General features: G+C 48.3%; 1 protein-coding gene across 11 annotated transcripts in view; it reads right to left on the bottom strand.

Annotated features, from left to right (window-relative positions):
• LOC146789947 (anion exchange protein 2-like) overlaps window positions 1-13,664 on the bottom strand; it is a 2,390,686-nt gene that overhangs the window by 376,825 nt on the left and 2,000,197 nt on the right. For all 11 annotated transcript variants that reach the window (XM_085628246.1, XM_085628245.1, XM_085628249.1 and 8 more), the window contains one exon: window positions 2,209-2,403. In XM_085628246.1, the coding sequence (XP_085484372.1) occupies window positions 2,209-2,403 (195 nt within the window). The remainder of the gene's footprint in view (window positions 1-2,208; window positions 2,404-13,664) is intronic.

The raw sequence follows: 13,664 nt of genomic DNA, 5'->3' as shown, positions 1-13,664 counted from the left end.
GCATATCAAATGCTGCCAATGGATTATTTCTGGCATGTAATGCGTAAAGATGTGACATGACTGAATCTTCTTAGGTCTTCCAATGTACCTCGTGTTATTCCAATTTTAGTACCACAAACTCCTGCTAATGCATGACATTTCCAAAACTGAGAAGCTGGATTACTCAATTCCTGACCTTTGAAACAACGCTGATACAACATTGCCACGATCAGCAGAAACCCATGCCCTACCTAATAACTACAGAGACTTCTAACAATGTTTCCTTGGTCCTTCCACAGTAGCCCATTCCCTAAATTCAAAGAACTCTTAGCAGCCATCTCAATCCTGAATGCAACAAACCCTGTCCTAATTCCAGAGCCCCAGACTCTGTCAAGGTACCATATTTTCAGTGTGACACCCTATTTCTCCTCCCCAAAAATCTCTAAAGAGGTCCTTCATTCAGCATGCTTTAGTCTATGCCAAGCCCATAAAGCTCATCCGAGGTACTTTGGTCTTGACTAAAGCAACCCATGTCCTAATTCCACGAAGCTCTCCTGAGGTCCCTTATTCCCTAGTACAACAATCCACGACCTCATCTCAGAGAACTTTTTCCAGGCACCTTCTTTCAGAACAAAAACACATCATGTTCTTGTCCCTTACAGCCGTGCCAAGGCACCCTATTTCTAACTTCTGCATCTCACATTACCTTAAAAAAAGTAGGATCAGGCACTTTGGTTCCGAACCTTGTTGACACACAACAATTGTGTGTAGGCTGGGGCAGCCACTGAGAGTTAGGCTCTGTAGTCCTGACTGCAACAATCCATTCCCTAGACATAGAAAGCTTGTTGAGGCACTACCATCTTGATATCAGAGAGACAAGTCATTTCAGTCCTGACTATAGCTGTTTGTGCCTAATCTGAGAGCCCCAAGGACCTGCCAGCATTTTAAAGTTCATCCAACATTTATGAGGCTAAATGGGCTCCTTTCGTGTCATCCTTGTCTCAGTTAGTGTCTGCTAGGGCAGTTAACCAATGAATATCCCTCCTAATGTAGAATCCCCTTCTGCTAAGCAGCCTTGAATTATCTAGTTGCTCGGAAGGTTTAAGGCTATATTATGGAAGCATAGGTATGATGGTTAATGAATGAACCATGGGTACATTTTATTATCCTTTCACCTTCAATTTAGCTGAGGAAAGTGCTGTTCTATTAGTAGCTTGGAGCTAGACTTAATTTGTCTTCTTTTATTAGGAGAGTTCTTTCTTTTTTCCACTATAACCTATTTCAAAATGTTGTATGTAGAATCCATATAGCTACTGTTGTATAACTAACGTATTATAGACTATGTATGGCCTACATTGTTATATCGATATCTGGAGTTGACCTGATGACTTTCTGATTCAGCTGAATTAACAACTGTAAGAATGATAATTGTGTGCATTGTGGAAACCCATTAAAGAAATAAAGGTAAAGCTCATCCAAGGTACTTTAGTCTTGACTAGAGCAAACCAAGTCCTAATTCCAGAAAGCTCTGCTGAGGTCCATTAATCCCGACTTCAAAAATCCATGACTTAATCTCACAGCTCCAAGGAATGTCAACATTAAAATTTAGTCACTACAGCAATAACCGATGATATCATTTTATAGAAGTTTGCCAAAGCACCTTAGGCCTGACTGCAGCAATGCATGCAATGGGCTGCTGCATGCAGGACTGCTGTAGCACAACAGAGTTCTCTAGGATTAGGACCAAATTAATGCCCTTTTCTCAGAAAGCTCAACCGAGGCCCAAACCACAACTGCAACCACCAATATTATAATGGTAGAGACTTACTGTGACATTTCACACCCTACCCTAATGTAGTCCAAGGAAATTCTGCTGACTCACTACAGTACTGACTAAGCAGCTAATGTCATAATCTCAGAGCTCTACAGGAGATGCTCCTTGGTCCCGGATGAAGCAGGTCACGTCCTTATGCCAGAGAGTTTTGTCAAGTACCCTCATTTCCCACTGCTGCAACCCATGCCCTGAGAGAGCTCTGCTTTTGTCACTCAATCATGGTTTCAGAAAGAGATACCCCAATCCAGGAGTCCCAAAGAGATATGCAAGGAAATTATTTCCTGACTTCAACACAACCTTTCCTAACCCAGCGAATTATGCTGAGGCACATCAGTCCTCACCACAATACAGCTTATTCAGGCAAATGCCTCCTAGTATCTAATATGAAAACTTACCTTGATAAGCTTATAGAAAGTCTCATAGATGAAAATGAGAGAGATGAGGAAGGCAAAGATTTCCTGAGTGAATCTGGACACGAACCGGACCAGGAAACTGCCCTCAAATGCCACCATGAGTAGCACAATGATGATGAGCCAGAAGCCAATCCATACTCTGCCCACAAGATACTCAAGGCCATTGGAGGTGCAGAACTGCAAGAAGCAAAGGGACAAAATATCATTTCTATTGCTGTTACCGCACATTAAGAACAGGCAGTAGCTTTACACAATTCAAAAGTAAACCCTAAACAACAGAAAGACAAAAAGAAATTGTATGATGTGACAGTACTGTTTTCTTTCTCAGCACGCAACAATTTAAAGCCTGATCCTGAGTGGACTAATTAGGATATAATCTTGAACTCATAATGACAATACTCCCAGCACCCATGCCTACGTGACTTAAGCGAGACTAAGATCAGACCTATGGTGAGATTTTCAGTAACCACAGAGGTAGTAGTGACATACACTGGAGAAGGTGAGGCTGAACTGGAGTCAAGCATATCTCGCTCTCAACCTAAAGAACAAGTTACTTACCTTCGGTAATGATACATCTGTAAGAGACATAGATTAGTTATGGATTCCTCACCTTAGAATTACACCCAGGCGTCAGACTGGATCCCGAGAATTTTTTCCTCAGCAGTACCTCTGCGCGTCGATAGGTGGCATCGGTCGGCTCCGCATTCGTCATTCGTCATTAGCATCGTGGTCGCCGGAATGACGTCACGGTATCTACTTAGACGCCCTCCTCATGCGCTGACATCAGTTCTTTACACGACATTCCACGCCAGAAGCGCAGAGTCATGCAAAACACTGACCACTGGTGCACAAAAACTAGGGCCCTGAAAGGTAAGTCCCTTACCCTAGAAATCAGTTCGCAGAACGGGGAGGATGGGTGAGGCGGGTAGGAATCCATAACTAATCTATGTCTCTTACAGATATATTGTTACCGAAGGTAAGTAACTAGTTCATCTGAAAGAGACAATTAGTTATGGATTCCTCACCTTAGAATAGATACCCCAGCAGTACCAACCCCAGTGGTGGGTCTGTGAAACAAGTCCACACCATAAAATCCTGGAGAACTGAACGGCCGAAGAAGCCGTCTCTCCGGACTTGGCTGTCTAGGCAGTAGTGTTTGGTAAATGTGTGCAGTGAAGCCCATGTAGCTGCCTGCCAGATGTCAAGAAGAGGGACTCCACTTCCCAAAGCAGTAGTAGCTGTCGTTGCCCTGGTGGAATGGGCATGCAACCCCTCTAGAGGTTCCATTCTTGCTAAGGAATAACAGATTTTGATGCAAAGAACGACCCCTCGGGAGATGGTTAGTTTTTGTATGGCTCAACCTTTCTTTGCACCCACATAACCGACAAAGAGCTGGTCATCCACCCGGGAAAGGGGAAAGTGGTAACCACTTTGGGAAGGAAAGAAGGCCTAGTGCGGAGGACAACCTTGTCCGGATGAACAGCCACGAAAGTAAGGGCCTGTAGCTCACTCACCCTGCGAGCAGAGGTGATAGGAACCAGAAAGGCAGTTTTGAGGGTTAAGAGTCTGAGAGGACAGTTATATAGCCACTCGAAAGGAGCACACATAAGATAAGTAAGAACCAGGTTCAAGTCCCAATAGGGCATCACAGAAGGAGTTGGAGGAAACAAGTGAGTAATGCCCTTAAGGAAGCGATTTCCAATAGGGGACTTGAAAAGAGGGGGCTGGTCAGGCAGCCAAAGGAAGGCCGAAATGGCAGAAAGATAGCCTTTGAGACTGCCCAGAGCAGAGCCCTGCTGGGCCAAAGAAGGAATGAAGAGAACTTTAGAAAGGGGGGCAGAAAGGGGATCCACAGCCTTTGCTGCGCACCACGCCACAAACTTGCTCCATCTACAGGGGTAAACCGTTTTGGTGGAGGGACGCCTGGCTGCCAAGTTAACATTACAGACTTCGGGAGGAAGGTCGAAAGTTGTCAACTGTCACCGCTCAATTGCCATGCAAGGAGGTGGAGGCTGGAGAGGTTCGGGTGGAGGACCGTCCCTTGCTGCTGCGACAGAAGATCCTTCCGAAGAGACAGTCTAATCTGAGGAGCGATGACCATGTGCAATAGCTCGGGATACCAGACTCTTCGTGCCCAATCGGGAGCCACAAGAAGGACTTGGGCCCGGTCGTGCTTGATCTTCTTCAGCACTCTGGGCAGAAACAGGTATAGGCTGAGAGGCGTATAGAAGCTCGCAACTCCACTCGCAACGAAAGGTGTTGCCTAGCGAGTCCCGCCCTGGAAATTCCAACGCGCAGAACTGCTGACATTGCGCGTTCTCTTCGGTGGCAAATAGATCTAATCAAGGCTCTCCCCACTGCTGAAAGAGACTTTGCACCACCTCCGAGTGATCCATCATGCACCTGCGGCTGAGTTTGTCTGCCCTGGCGGTCAGAGAACCTGCCAGGTGTTGAACCACCAGGGATAAGCCCTGATGTTCAAGCCATGTCCAAAGGCGGAGAGCCTCTTGACATAGGGTCCACGACCCCACCCCGCCCTGTTTGTTGCAATACCACATGGAGGTGGTGATGTCCGTGAACACCTGCACTACTCTTCCCCGGACAGAGGGAAGGAATGCCTTTAGTGCAAGATGAATTGCCAGAAGCTCCAGAAGGTTGATGTGGAGCCCGCCGGAGACCAGAGACATCTGATTTCCACCTCTCCCATGTGACTGCCCCATCTCAGCAGGGATGTATCTGTCACCACTGTGAACTCCGGTTGGGGAAGGGAGAGGGATCTGCCATTGACCCAATCCTGGTTTGTTAGCCACCACTGCAATTGGCATGCAGTGCCGTCCGAGATCTTGACGCAATCGGAAAGATTCCCCTGATTCTGTGCCTACTGGAACTTAAGATCCCACTGCAGAGCCTGCATATGCCACCTGGCATAGTCCACCAGCAGGATGCAGGAGGCCATGAGGCCCAGTAGCCGCAGGGTAATTCTGACCAAAACAAGGGATAGAGGCTGAAAAATCATAGCCTGAATATCCCGGACTCGCTGCTCAGGAGGATAAGCCCGAAACTGCGCTGTGTCCAGAACCGCTCCGATGAAAAGAAGCTTCTGAGAGGGAATCAGGTGTGACTTTGGCACACTGATGGTGATCCCCAGTGAATGCAGGAGGTCAGCCGTAGTTTGGAGCTGGGGAGACGACAGCCTGGGGCGAGCCCGCCTTCAACAGCCAGTCGTCGAGATAGGGGAAGACTGGAACCCCTGATCTGCGCAGATGAGCGACCACCGCCATCACTTTTGTGAACACCTGAGGGGCGCTGGTAAAGCCAAAGGGGAGCACGGTACACTGAAAGTGCTCGTGGCCTACCGTGAACCCCAGGTAACACCGGTGGACCGGCAGGACGGGGATGTAAAAATAACCACCCTGCAAGTTCAACGCTACCATCCAGTCTCCAGGGTTGAGAGCAGACAGGACCTGAGCCAGTGTCAACATCTTGAACTTCTCCTTCCGGAGGAGGCGGAGACGTTCCCGAGATACAAGATAGGACGTAGGCCCTTGTCCTTCTTGGGCACCAGAAAGTAGTTGGAATAACAACCACTACGGATGTATGACGTTACAACGCACACTATTACAACGCATGCACTTACAACGCATTTTTTACAACGCATAATCCATTACAACGCATGACATTACAACGCATGACACTACAACGCATTTTTAAAAAATACCTTTACAACGCACTACCATTACAACGCATACTACCTTTACAACGCATACCATTACAACGCATAATATTAAATTACATTTAAGGTAAGTATTAGATAGTATAGGGGTAAAAATTACTATTCTAACTCCAGGGGGTGCAACAGTAGGGTAAGTGTTGGATAGTGTAGGGGTAAAAATTACTATTCTAACTCCAGGGGGTGCAACAGTAGGGTAAGTGTTGGATAGTGTAGGGGTAAAAATTACTATTCTAACTCCAGGGGGTGCAACAGTAGGGTAAGTGTTGGATAGTGTAGGGGTAAAAATTACTATTCTAACTCCAGGGGGTGCAACAGTAGGGAAAGTGTTGGATAGTATAGGGGTAAAAATTACTATTCTAACTCCAGGGGGTGCATCAGTAGGGTAAGTGTTGGATAGTATAGGGGTAAAAATTACTATTCTAACTCCAGGGGGTGCATCAGTAGGGTAAGTGTTGGATAGTATAGGGGTAAAAATTACTATTCTAACTCCAGGGGGTGCATCAGTAGGGTAAGTGTTGGATAGTATAGGGGTAAAAATTACTATTCTAACTCCAGGGGGTGCATCAGTAGGGTAAGTGTTGGATAGTATAGGGGTAAAAATTACTATTCTAACTCCAGGGGGTGCATCAGTAGGGTAAGTGTTGGATAGTATAGGGGTAAAAATTACTATTCTAACTCCAGGGGGTGCATCAGTAGGGTAAGTGTTGGATAGTATAGGGGTAAAAATTACTATTCTAACTCCAGGGGGTGCATCAGTAGGGTAAGTGTTGGATAGTATAGGGGTAAAAATTACTATTCTAACTCCAGGGGGTGCATCAGTAGGGTAAGTGTTGGATAGTATAGGGGTAAAAATTACTATTCTAACTCCAGGGGGTGCATCAGTAGGGTAAGTGTTGGATAGTATAGGGGTAAAAATTACTATTCTAACTCCAGGGGGTGCATCAGTAGGGTAAGTGTTGGATAGTATAGGGGTAAAAATTACTATTCTAACTCCAGGGGGTGCATCAGTAGGGTAAGTGTTGGATAGTATAGGGGTAAAAATTACTATTCTAACTCCAGGGGGTGCATCAGTAGTGTAAGTGTTGGATAGTATAGGGGTAAAAATTACTATTCTAACTCCAGGGGGTGCATCAGTAGGGTAAGTGTTGGATAGTATAGTGTAATATTATGCGTTGTAATGGTATGCGTTGTAATGGTAGTATGCGTTGTAATGGAATGCGTTGTAAAGGTAGTTTTTAAAAATGCGTTGTAGTGTCATGCGTTGTAATATCATGCGTTGTAATGGATTATGCGTTGTAAAAAATGCGTTGTAATGGTAGTGCGTTGTAAAAGTTGCGTTGTAAAGGTTGTTCCCCACCACTACCTACTTCTGGGGCAGGTAAGCGCTCAATGGCTCCCTTGGCCAAGACAGCCGTAACTTCCTGTTGGAGAAGGGCCAGTTGATCCTCCGACCTACAATGGAATTGAGGTGGCATGGATGGAGGGGTAGTCTCGAAGGGGAGGAAGTAGTCTATTCAGACTATCTGCAAAACCCACCTGTCCGACATGATGTTGAGCCAGTGCGGGATGTGATGGCGAATCCTGCCGCCCACTGGCGATTGATGGGCTGAAAGGTCGGACTAGGAGGGTCTGGAGGCTGCTGCAGAGGGGGCGCTGGTAGACTGGCCCGCCCGCTGGCCCCCCCGACCCACGGCGGTGGGATCCACGTCCCTGGCCGCAAAGAGGCTGGACAGCTTGCACAGGCCTGTGGCTCTGGGCGGAACGTGGCAGGGCACCCCTTCCGTAGCCACGAAAGGGGCAAAAAACGGACAGCGCTGGGCGGGAGGTGGAACCAAAGCATAAGGATCTGGCCGTAGTCCTAGAATCCTTAAAGCGCTAGAATGCGCTGTCTGCCTTGAGCCAAACAGGCGACGCCATCAAAGGGCATTTTCAAAAGCGTTGCTTGGATATCCCCCGAAAAGCCAGTGGACCTCAGCCAGGCGTAGCGTCTCAGTGCTACTGACGTGGAAATCGGCCTGCCCAGTCGGCAGAGTCCAGCCCATACCAGATGGTGAACTTCGCTACGGCCCGGGTCTCCTCCGGGCACTGTGGCAGCACCTGCGCAACCGTGTCCCCCACCGGGTGGGAGAAATGGCCCAATAGACATGCGGTATTCACCGACCGCAGTCCCAGAGTCAAGAGTCGCAAGCCTTGAAGCCGGTCCGACGTGACATCCCTCCGTGCAACAGGAGTCGATCGAAGGTGCAAAAAACGGAGTCAAAAAGTGACTAGAGGTACCGCTCTCTCCGGATCTGCGCTGGCTGGCGTGGAAAAAGAAAGAACTGACGTCACCGCGCGAGGACGGCGTCTAAGTAGATACCGTGATGTCCTTACAGCAACCACGATGCCAACGACGAACGTGGCGTCGACTGACACCACCTATCTACGAGCAGAGGTACTGCTGAGAAAAAAATTCTCCGGATCCAGTTTAACGCCTGGGGGTAATTTTAAGGTGAGGAATCCATAACTAATTGTCTGTTTCAACTCTGACATTTAGGACTCAAATGAAGGGCTCTGGAAAGGGACTATTAAATGTGAAATCAGATTTGCCAGTTTGGGGAAATCATTTTCCTCACCTGAACGCTGGCTAAAATGCGGGCAGGTTTTCTGGGAGGCTCAGCTAATGGTGAGAAGGGGTAAGGATTATGGCTTCAACTACAGAACACATCACAAAGGCAACCATAGTTGCATGGCAGGCACTTGTACCTGTTCTCCCATTACCTCATGCAGTGCCCTGTCAGGTTTCTTTCCATGGTTATAGCTATCAAATCCAGAGCCATAGATGAAGGCCCAGACGTTGGCGTAGTTTCAGTGGCATTTTTGCGCAGTTCAGACAAGCAAGGCCAACCTGATTCTCCTCACCCTCTCTGCCCTTCATTGCAACAATGGCCTAGGCAGCTTCTGAACCTGGATAAAACTTTGAAAAAAATGGCAAAATGCACAAGTTACTTACCTTTGGTAACGCTCTTTTTGGTAGATACTCTTAACTGCAGTTTTCTCACCTTTTAAATATTCCTCAGGTGTCAGACTGAATCTGGAAATTTCTCAGCAGTAACGCTGTACGCCCATAGGTGGCGCTGTGTGGCTCCGGACTGTAATGTTATATGGATTTGTAAAGCATGACTTATCACCCAACAAGTATCCAGGTGCTGGAGCAGGTGTGTAGGTTGTCTGCTGGGGGTTAGTTAAAGAGCCAGGTCTTCAGCCTCTTGCGGAATTCAAGAAGCAAGGAGGAGGCCCTGATGTGTGGAGGGAGATCATTCCATGTTTTGGTGCAATGTAAGAGACCGCTAGGCCACCCTTTCTGCTGTTGTGGATACAGGGGTGTGCGAGGGAGAGAGAGGCTGAGCGAAGGTGTCTGATGGGTTGGTGGAAGTGAAGGCGACAGTGTAGGTACGCTCGTCCTATGTTGTACAGTGCCTTGTAAGCGTGCCTGAAGAGTTTGAATAGGCAGCGCTTGTGCATTGGCAGCAAGTGGAGTTCTCTGAGATGTGACGTGATCTGTGTGTAATGTAGGACGTCCAAGAGGAGTATGGATGTGGCCTTCTGGATGGTCTGAAGTTGGTGGAGGAGATGGTTGGAGATTCCGGCATAGAGTGAGTTGCCATAGTCTAGTGTGCTAGTGACTAGGGCTTGAGTGAATGTACATCTGGTGCACAATGTGATCCATTTGAAAGTTCTTCTGAGGGTGAATAGTATATGGAAGCAGGAGGAGCTGACTGCATTCACCTGTGAGGCCATGTTGAGTTTGTTGTCTTAGATTATTCTCATGTTTCTTCTGTGGTTAAAGGGTATAGCTCTGAAGGTCACCAGGTGGAGTCCCTGGGAGAGTTCTGTTCCCAAAAATCAGCACTTCCGTCTTGTCCGAGTTGAGCTTCAGGCAGTTGGCTTTCATCCATTCTTCTAAGCAGATCATGCATTTGGTGAAGTCAGATCTGATTATGGAAGACTTGTTGGACATTGAGAGGATGAGCTGGGTGTCATTGGCGTATGAAATGAAGGAGATGCTGTGAGATCTGATGACGTCGGCGAGTGATATCTTGTAAATGTTGGACAGGGTAGGGCTGAGAGATGATCCTTGAGGGACTCTGTAGATGACGCCCTAGGGCTATGTTGCGTAGGGTGGGAGTCTGACTCCCTGTTTTCTCCCTGTGAAGACTGAGCATATCCATTAGAGGGCTGGACCTTGGATGCTGGTTGCATGTAGTCTTTTTATGAGGCTGTCACAGTGTCAAACGCAGTGGAAAGGTCCAGCAGCATGAGGGCAGCTATTACCTCCTCGATTAAGTAAGTTGCAGATATAAAATAGAGTCCTACGCCATCAACCTTCTGCTCGACTATTGCCTCTATGGTGGTTGAGCCTGCTGCAACGGATCCATGCTGTGATGGATGTGAGGCAGTGGACAGAAGGGGGCTGCCAGTTACTGTGGACTTGTTCCAGGGGAATTTCTTTGCCTCCTTCGGGGATACGAGGAGACACTTTAACTTTGGGCCAGGCCAATTTCGGTAATATGCAAAAATTTCCTAAACGATCCGGTGGCTGTGGCCTGAGGTCCAGGCAGAGCCTCAGAAATCTCAGATGCTGCGGCACATACTGGACATTGGCTCCAGCAGGGCATGATCTCATGCTTATTTACGGCGCTGTGATGGCCCGCTAAGGACGTGACAGCGGTGGGAGGATGATCTAGGTAACCCATTAACGGATCGGGAATGGGGCAGAGCCTGCTCACAAGAAGGTGGCAAGCAATGCCAGGTTCAAATTGACACAATTCCACTTCCTGCACCACACATATCTCACTCCCCAGACTACACAGACTCTTTCCTGCACAATGCAAGGAATGCCTGGGACTAACGCTAGCCCAGAAAGCTTTCTGCATATGACCTGGAGCTGCCCAGGATTGGGAGATTACTGACCCATAGTAGTGGAGACTCTTGGGCGAATAACTGCAACCAAACCTGAGACCACACCCCAACATTGCCTGATCGGACTGTTCCCGGTCCTGAAGGCCAGCATGAGGAACGACACCTGCCTTGCTGCCCTAGGACTCATAGCGATACATTGGACTGCATCCACACCTCCACTTATGTTGAAATGAAGGGAAGATGTGCAGGAATGGACCCTAGTGAGATAAAATAGGTTATGCATGGTTAGAACAGATGACAATGCAGAATGCTACTTAGAACAATGGTTGAGATGGCTAACTGTCTAAGTGCACCTTCGCGCAATAGTGATCCCTCCTTGGTGGGCTATCCAGTACCTCTCCTTGAGAACCGTCTGGACCACTCTGCTCTGGAGGGGGAGTGTAGTGGGTGTGGGAAGAGACAAACAAGTTACTTACCTTCAGTAACGCATTATCTGGTAGAGACTCTATCTAGCTGCAGATTCCTTACCTTTGAATTTCCCAGGCGTCAGGCTGGATCCGGAAACTTTTGCTGAGCAATAGTCCTTGCGCGCATCGTCGAGTGGCTCCATTCGGCTCCGTGTGATGCCGTCGGCATCGGTAGAGTCAGTTATGACATCGCGTTGCCTACATAGGTGCCACCCAGGAGAGCGGACGCCAGTACTTTTCGTATTTTCCACACCAGAAGCACAGAGCAACGAAGTAACTGTCGTAATGGACTGCAAAACTAGGGCCTTGAAAAGGGGAACAACCCATGCCCTACAATATCAGTCCGAACAGCGGGGAGGCATGGGTGGGGCTGTAAGAAATCTGCAGCTAGAGTCTCTACCAGATAATGCGTTACTGAAGGTAAGTAACTTGTTCATCTGCTAGACTTCTAGCTGCAGATTCCTTACCAGTGAATCAGATAACCAAGCAATACCATCCCGGCGATGGGTTGCGGACTCACATCCTAGACTAAAAAGTCTTGCAGGAGGGAACGGGCAAAATATCCGTCACTGCGTACTTGCCTATCAAGGCAATAATGTTTTGGAGACATCTGCAAAGATGCCCACGTCGTTACTGACAGATGTCTTGGACTGGGACACCAGAGCCAGGGCCGTATTCGCAGCCTTTTCCCTGGTGGAATGGGCTCTTAATCCCTCAGGGGGCTGCTTCTTTGGCGTGGCATAACAAATCTTGATGCAGAGAACGACCCAGCGAGAGATGGTCCTTATCTGCTCTCCCTTCCATTCTTTGCTCCCACGTATCCCACAAAGAGTTAGTCATCCACCCAGAACTCTTTTGTGAGGTCAAGGTAGAACGACAACGCTCTTTTTGGGTCCAGTCGATGGAGACCCTCCACTTCCTTAGAGGGATGCGGAGGAGCAAAGAAGGTGGGAAAAGTGATGGACTGACCCAGTTGGAATGCGGTCACAACCTTTGGTAAAAAGGATACCATGGTGCAAAGCACCACCGTGTCCGGAAAGGACATAAGATAACGAGGAGAGCTGGATAATGCCTGCAACTCACCAAATGGGCCAATTCAACTCACTCACCCTCCGGGCCAATGTAATCACTACTAAAAAGGCTGTTTTGATGGTCAACAGCCAGAGGGGACAATTGTTCAAAGGCTCAAAGGGAGCACACATCAGGTAAGTGAGGACCAAATTAAGGTTCACTGTGGCATTACAAAGGGCATGGGTGGAAACAAGTGAGCCAGCCCTTTTAGAAATCTAATTATAATAAGAGACTTGAAGAGAGACGGCTGGTCTGCTAGCCGCAAAAAAGCAGAAAGGTAATCCTTGACAGTTCTCAAGGCAGAGCCCTGCTGGGCAAAGGTTAGAATGAATAAAAGGACAGTAGAAAAAGAAGCAGAAAGAGGGTCAATGGACCTTTCTGTACAGTATAATACAAATTTCTGCCAACGACAGGCGTATAGCGTCTTAGTGGAAGGCCGCCTGGCCGCCAGAATAACGTTACAGACTTCAGGAGGAAGGTCAAAGGCTACCAACTGTCGCCGCTCAATTTCCACGCATGGAGGCAATAGACTTGACAGATTCGGGTGGAGAACCCTCCCCAGCTGATGCGACAGAATATCCTCTTGAAGGGGCAGCCTGATCAGAGGATCGACACTCATTCTCAGAAGCTCTGGATACCAGACTTTCCTTGCCCAGTCCGGAGCCACAAGAATGACTTGGGCCCGGTCGCTCCTGATCTTCTTCAGAACCCTGGGTAGGAGTGGTATGGGCGGAAAAGCATACAACAGGCCTGAACTCCACTAGCAACGAAAGGCGTTACCGAGCAGTAGCCACCTTGGAAACTCCAGCGCATAGTACTGCTGACACTGTGCGTTCTCTTCGCAGGCGTACCAAATCTAACCAAGGTTCTCCCCACTGCTGAAAGAGACATTGCTCCACCTCTGACAGGAGACGTCACTCATGATCCGCTAGGCATCGAAGGCTTAATTAATCCGTTTTGGCGTTCAGTGAACCTGCCCGATGTTGAACCACCAGGGTTATGCCCTGCTGTTCCAGCCAACTCGGGAGACGCAGGGCCTATTGACAAAGAGTCCACAACCCCACCCCGCCCTGCTTGTTGCAGTACCACATGGCGGTATTGTCCATGAACACCTGCACTAGCTTCCCCTTGACAGAGGGAAGAAATGCCTTTAATGCCAGCCGAATCGCTCGGAGCTCCAACAAATTTATGTAGAGCTCCAACTCTGCTGGAGACCAGTGTCCCCTGATCTCCACCTCTCCCAGATGGTCGCCCCATCCCAGCAA

The sequence above is a fragment of the Triturus cristatus genome, chromosome 10 (genome assembly GCF_964204655.1).
Source record: "Triturus cristatus chromosome 10, aTriCri1.1, whole genome shotgun sequence".
NCBI classification, from domain to species: domain Eukaryota; kingdom Metazoa; phylum Chordata; class Amphibia; order Caudata; family Salamandridae; genus Triturus; species Triturus cristatus.
Note: the sequence above shows the minus strand (reverse complement) of the source record. Positions and strands in the feature narration are given on the sequence as shown.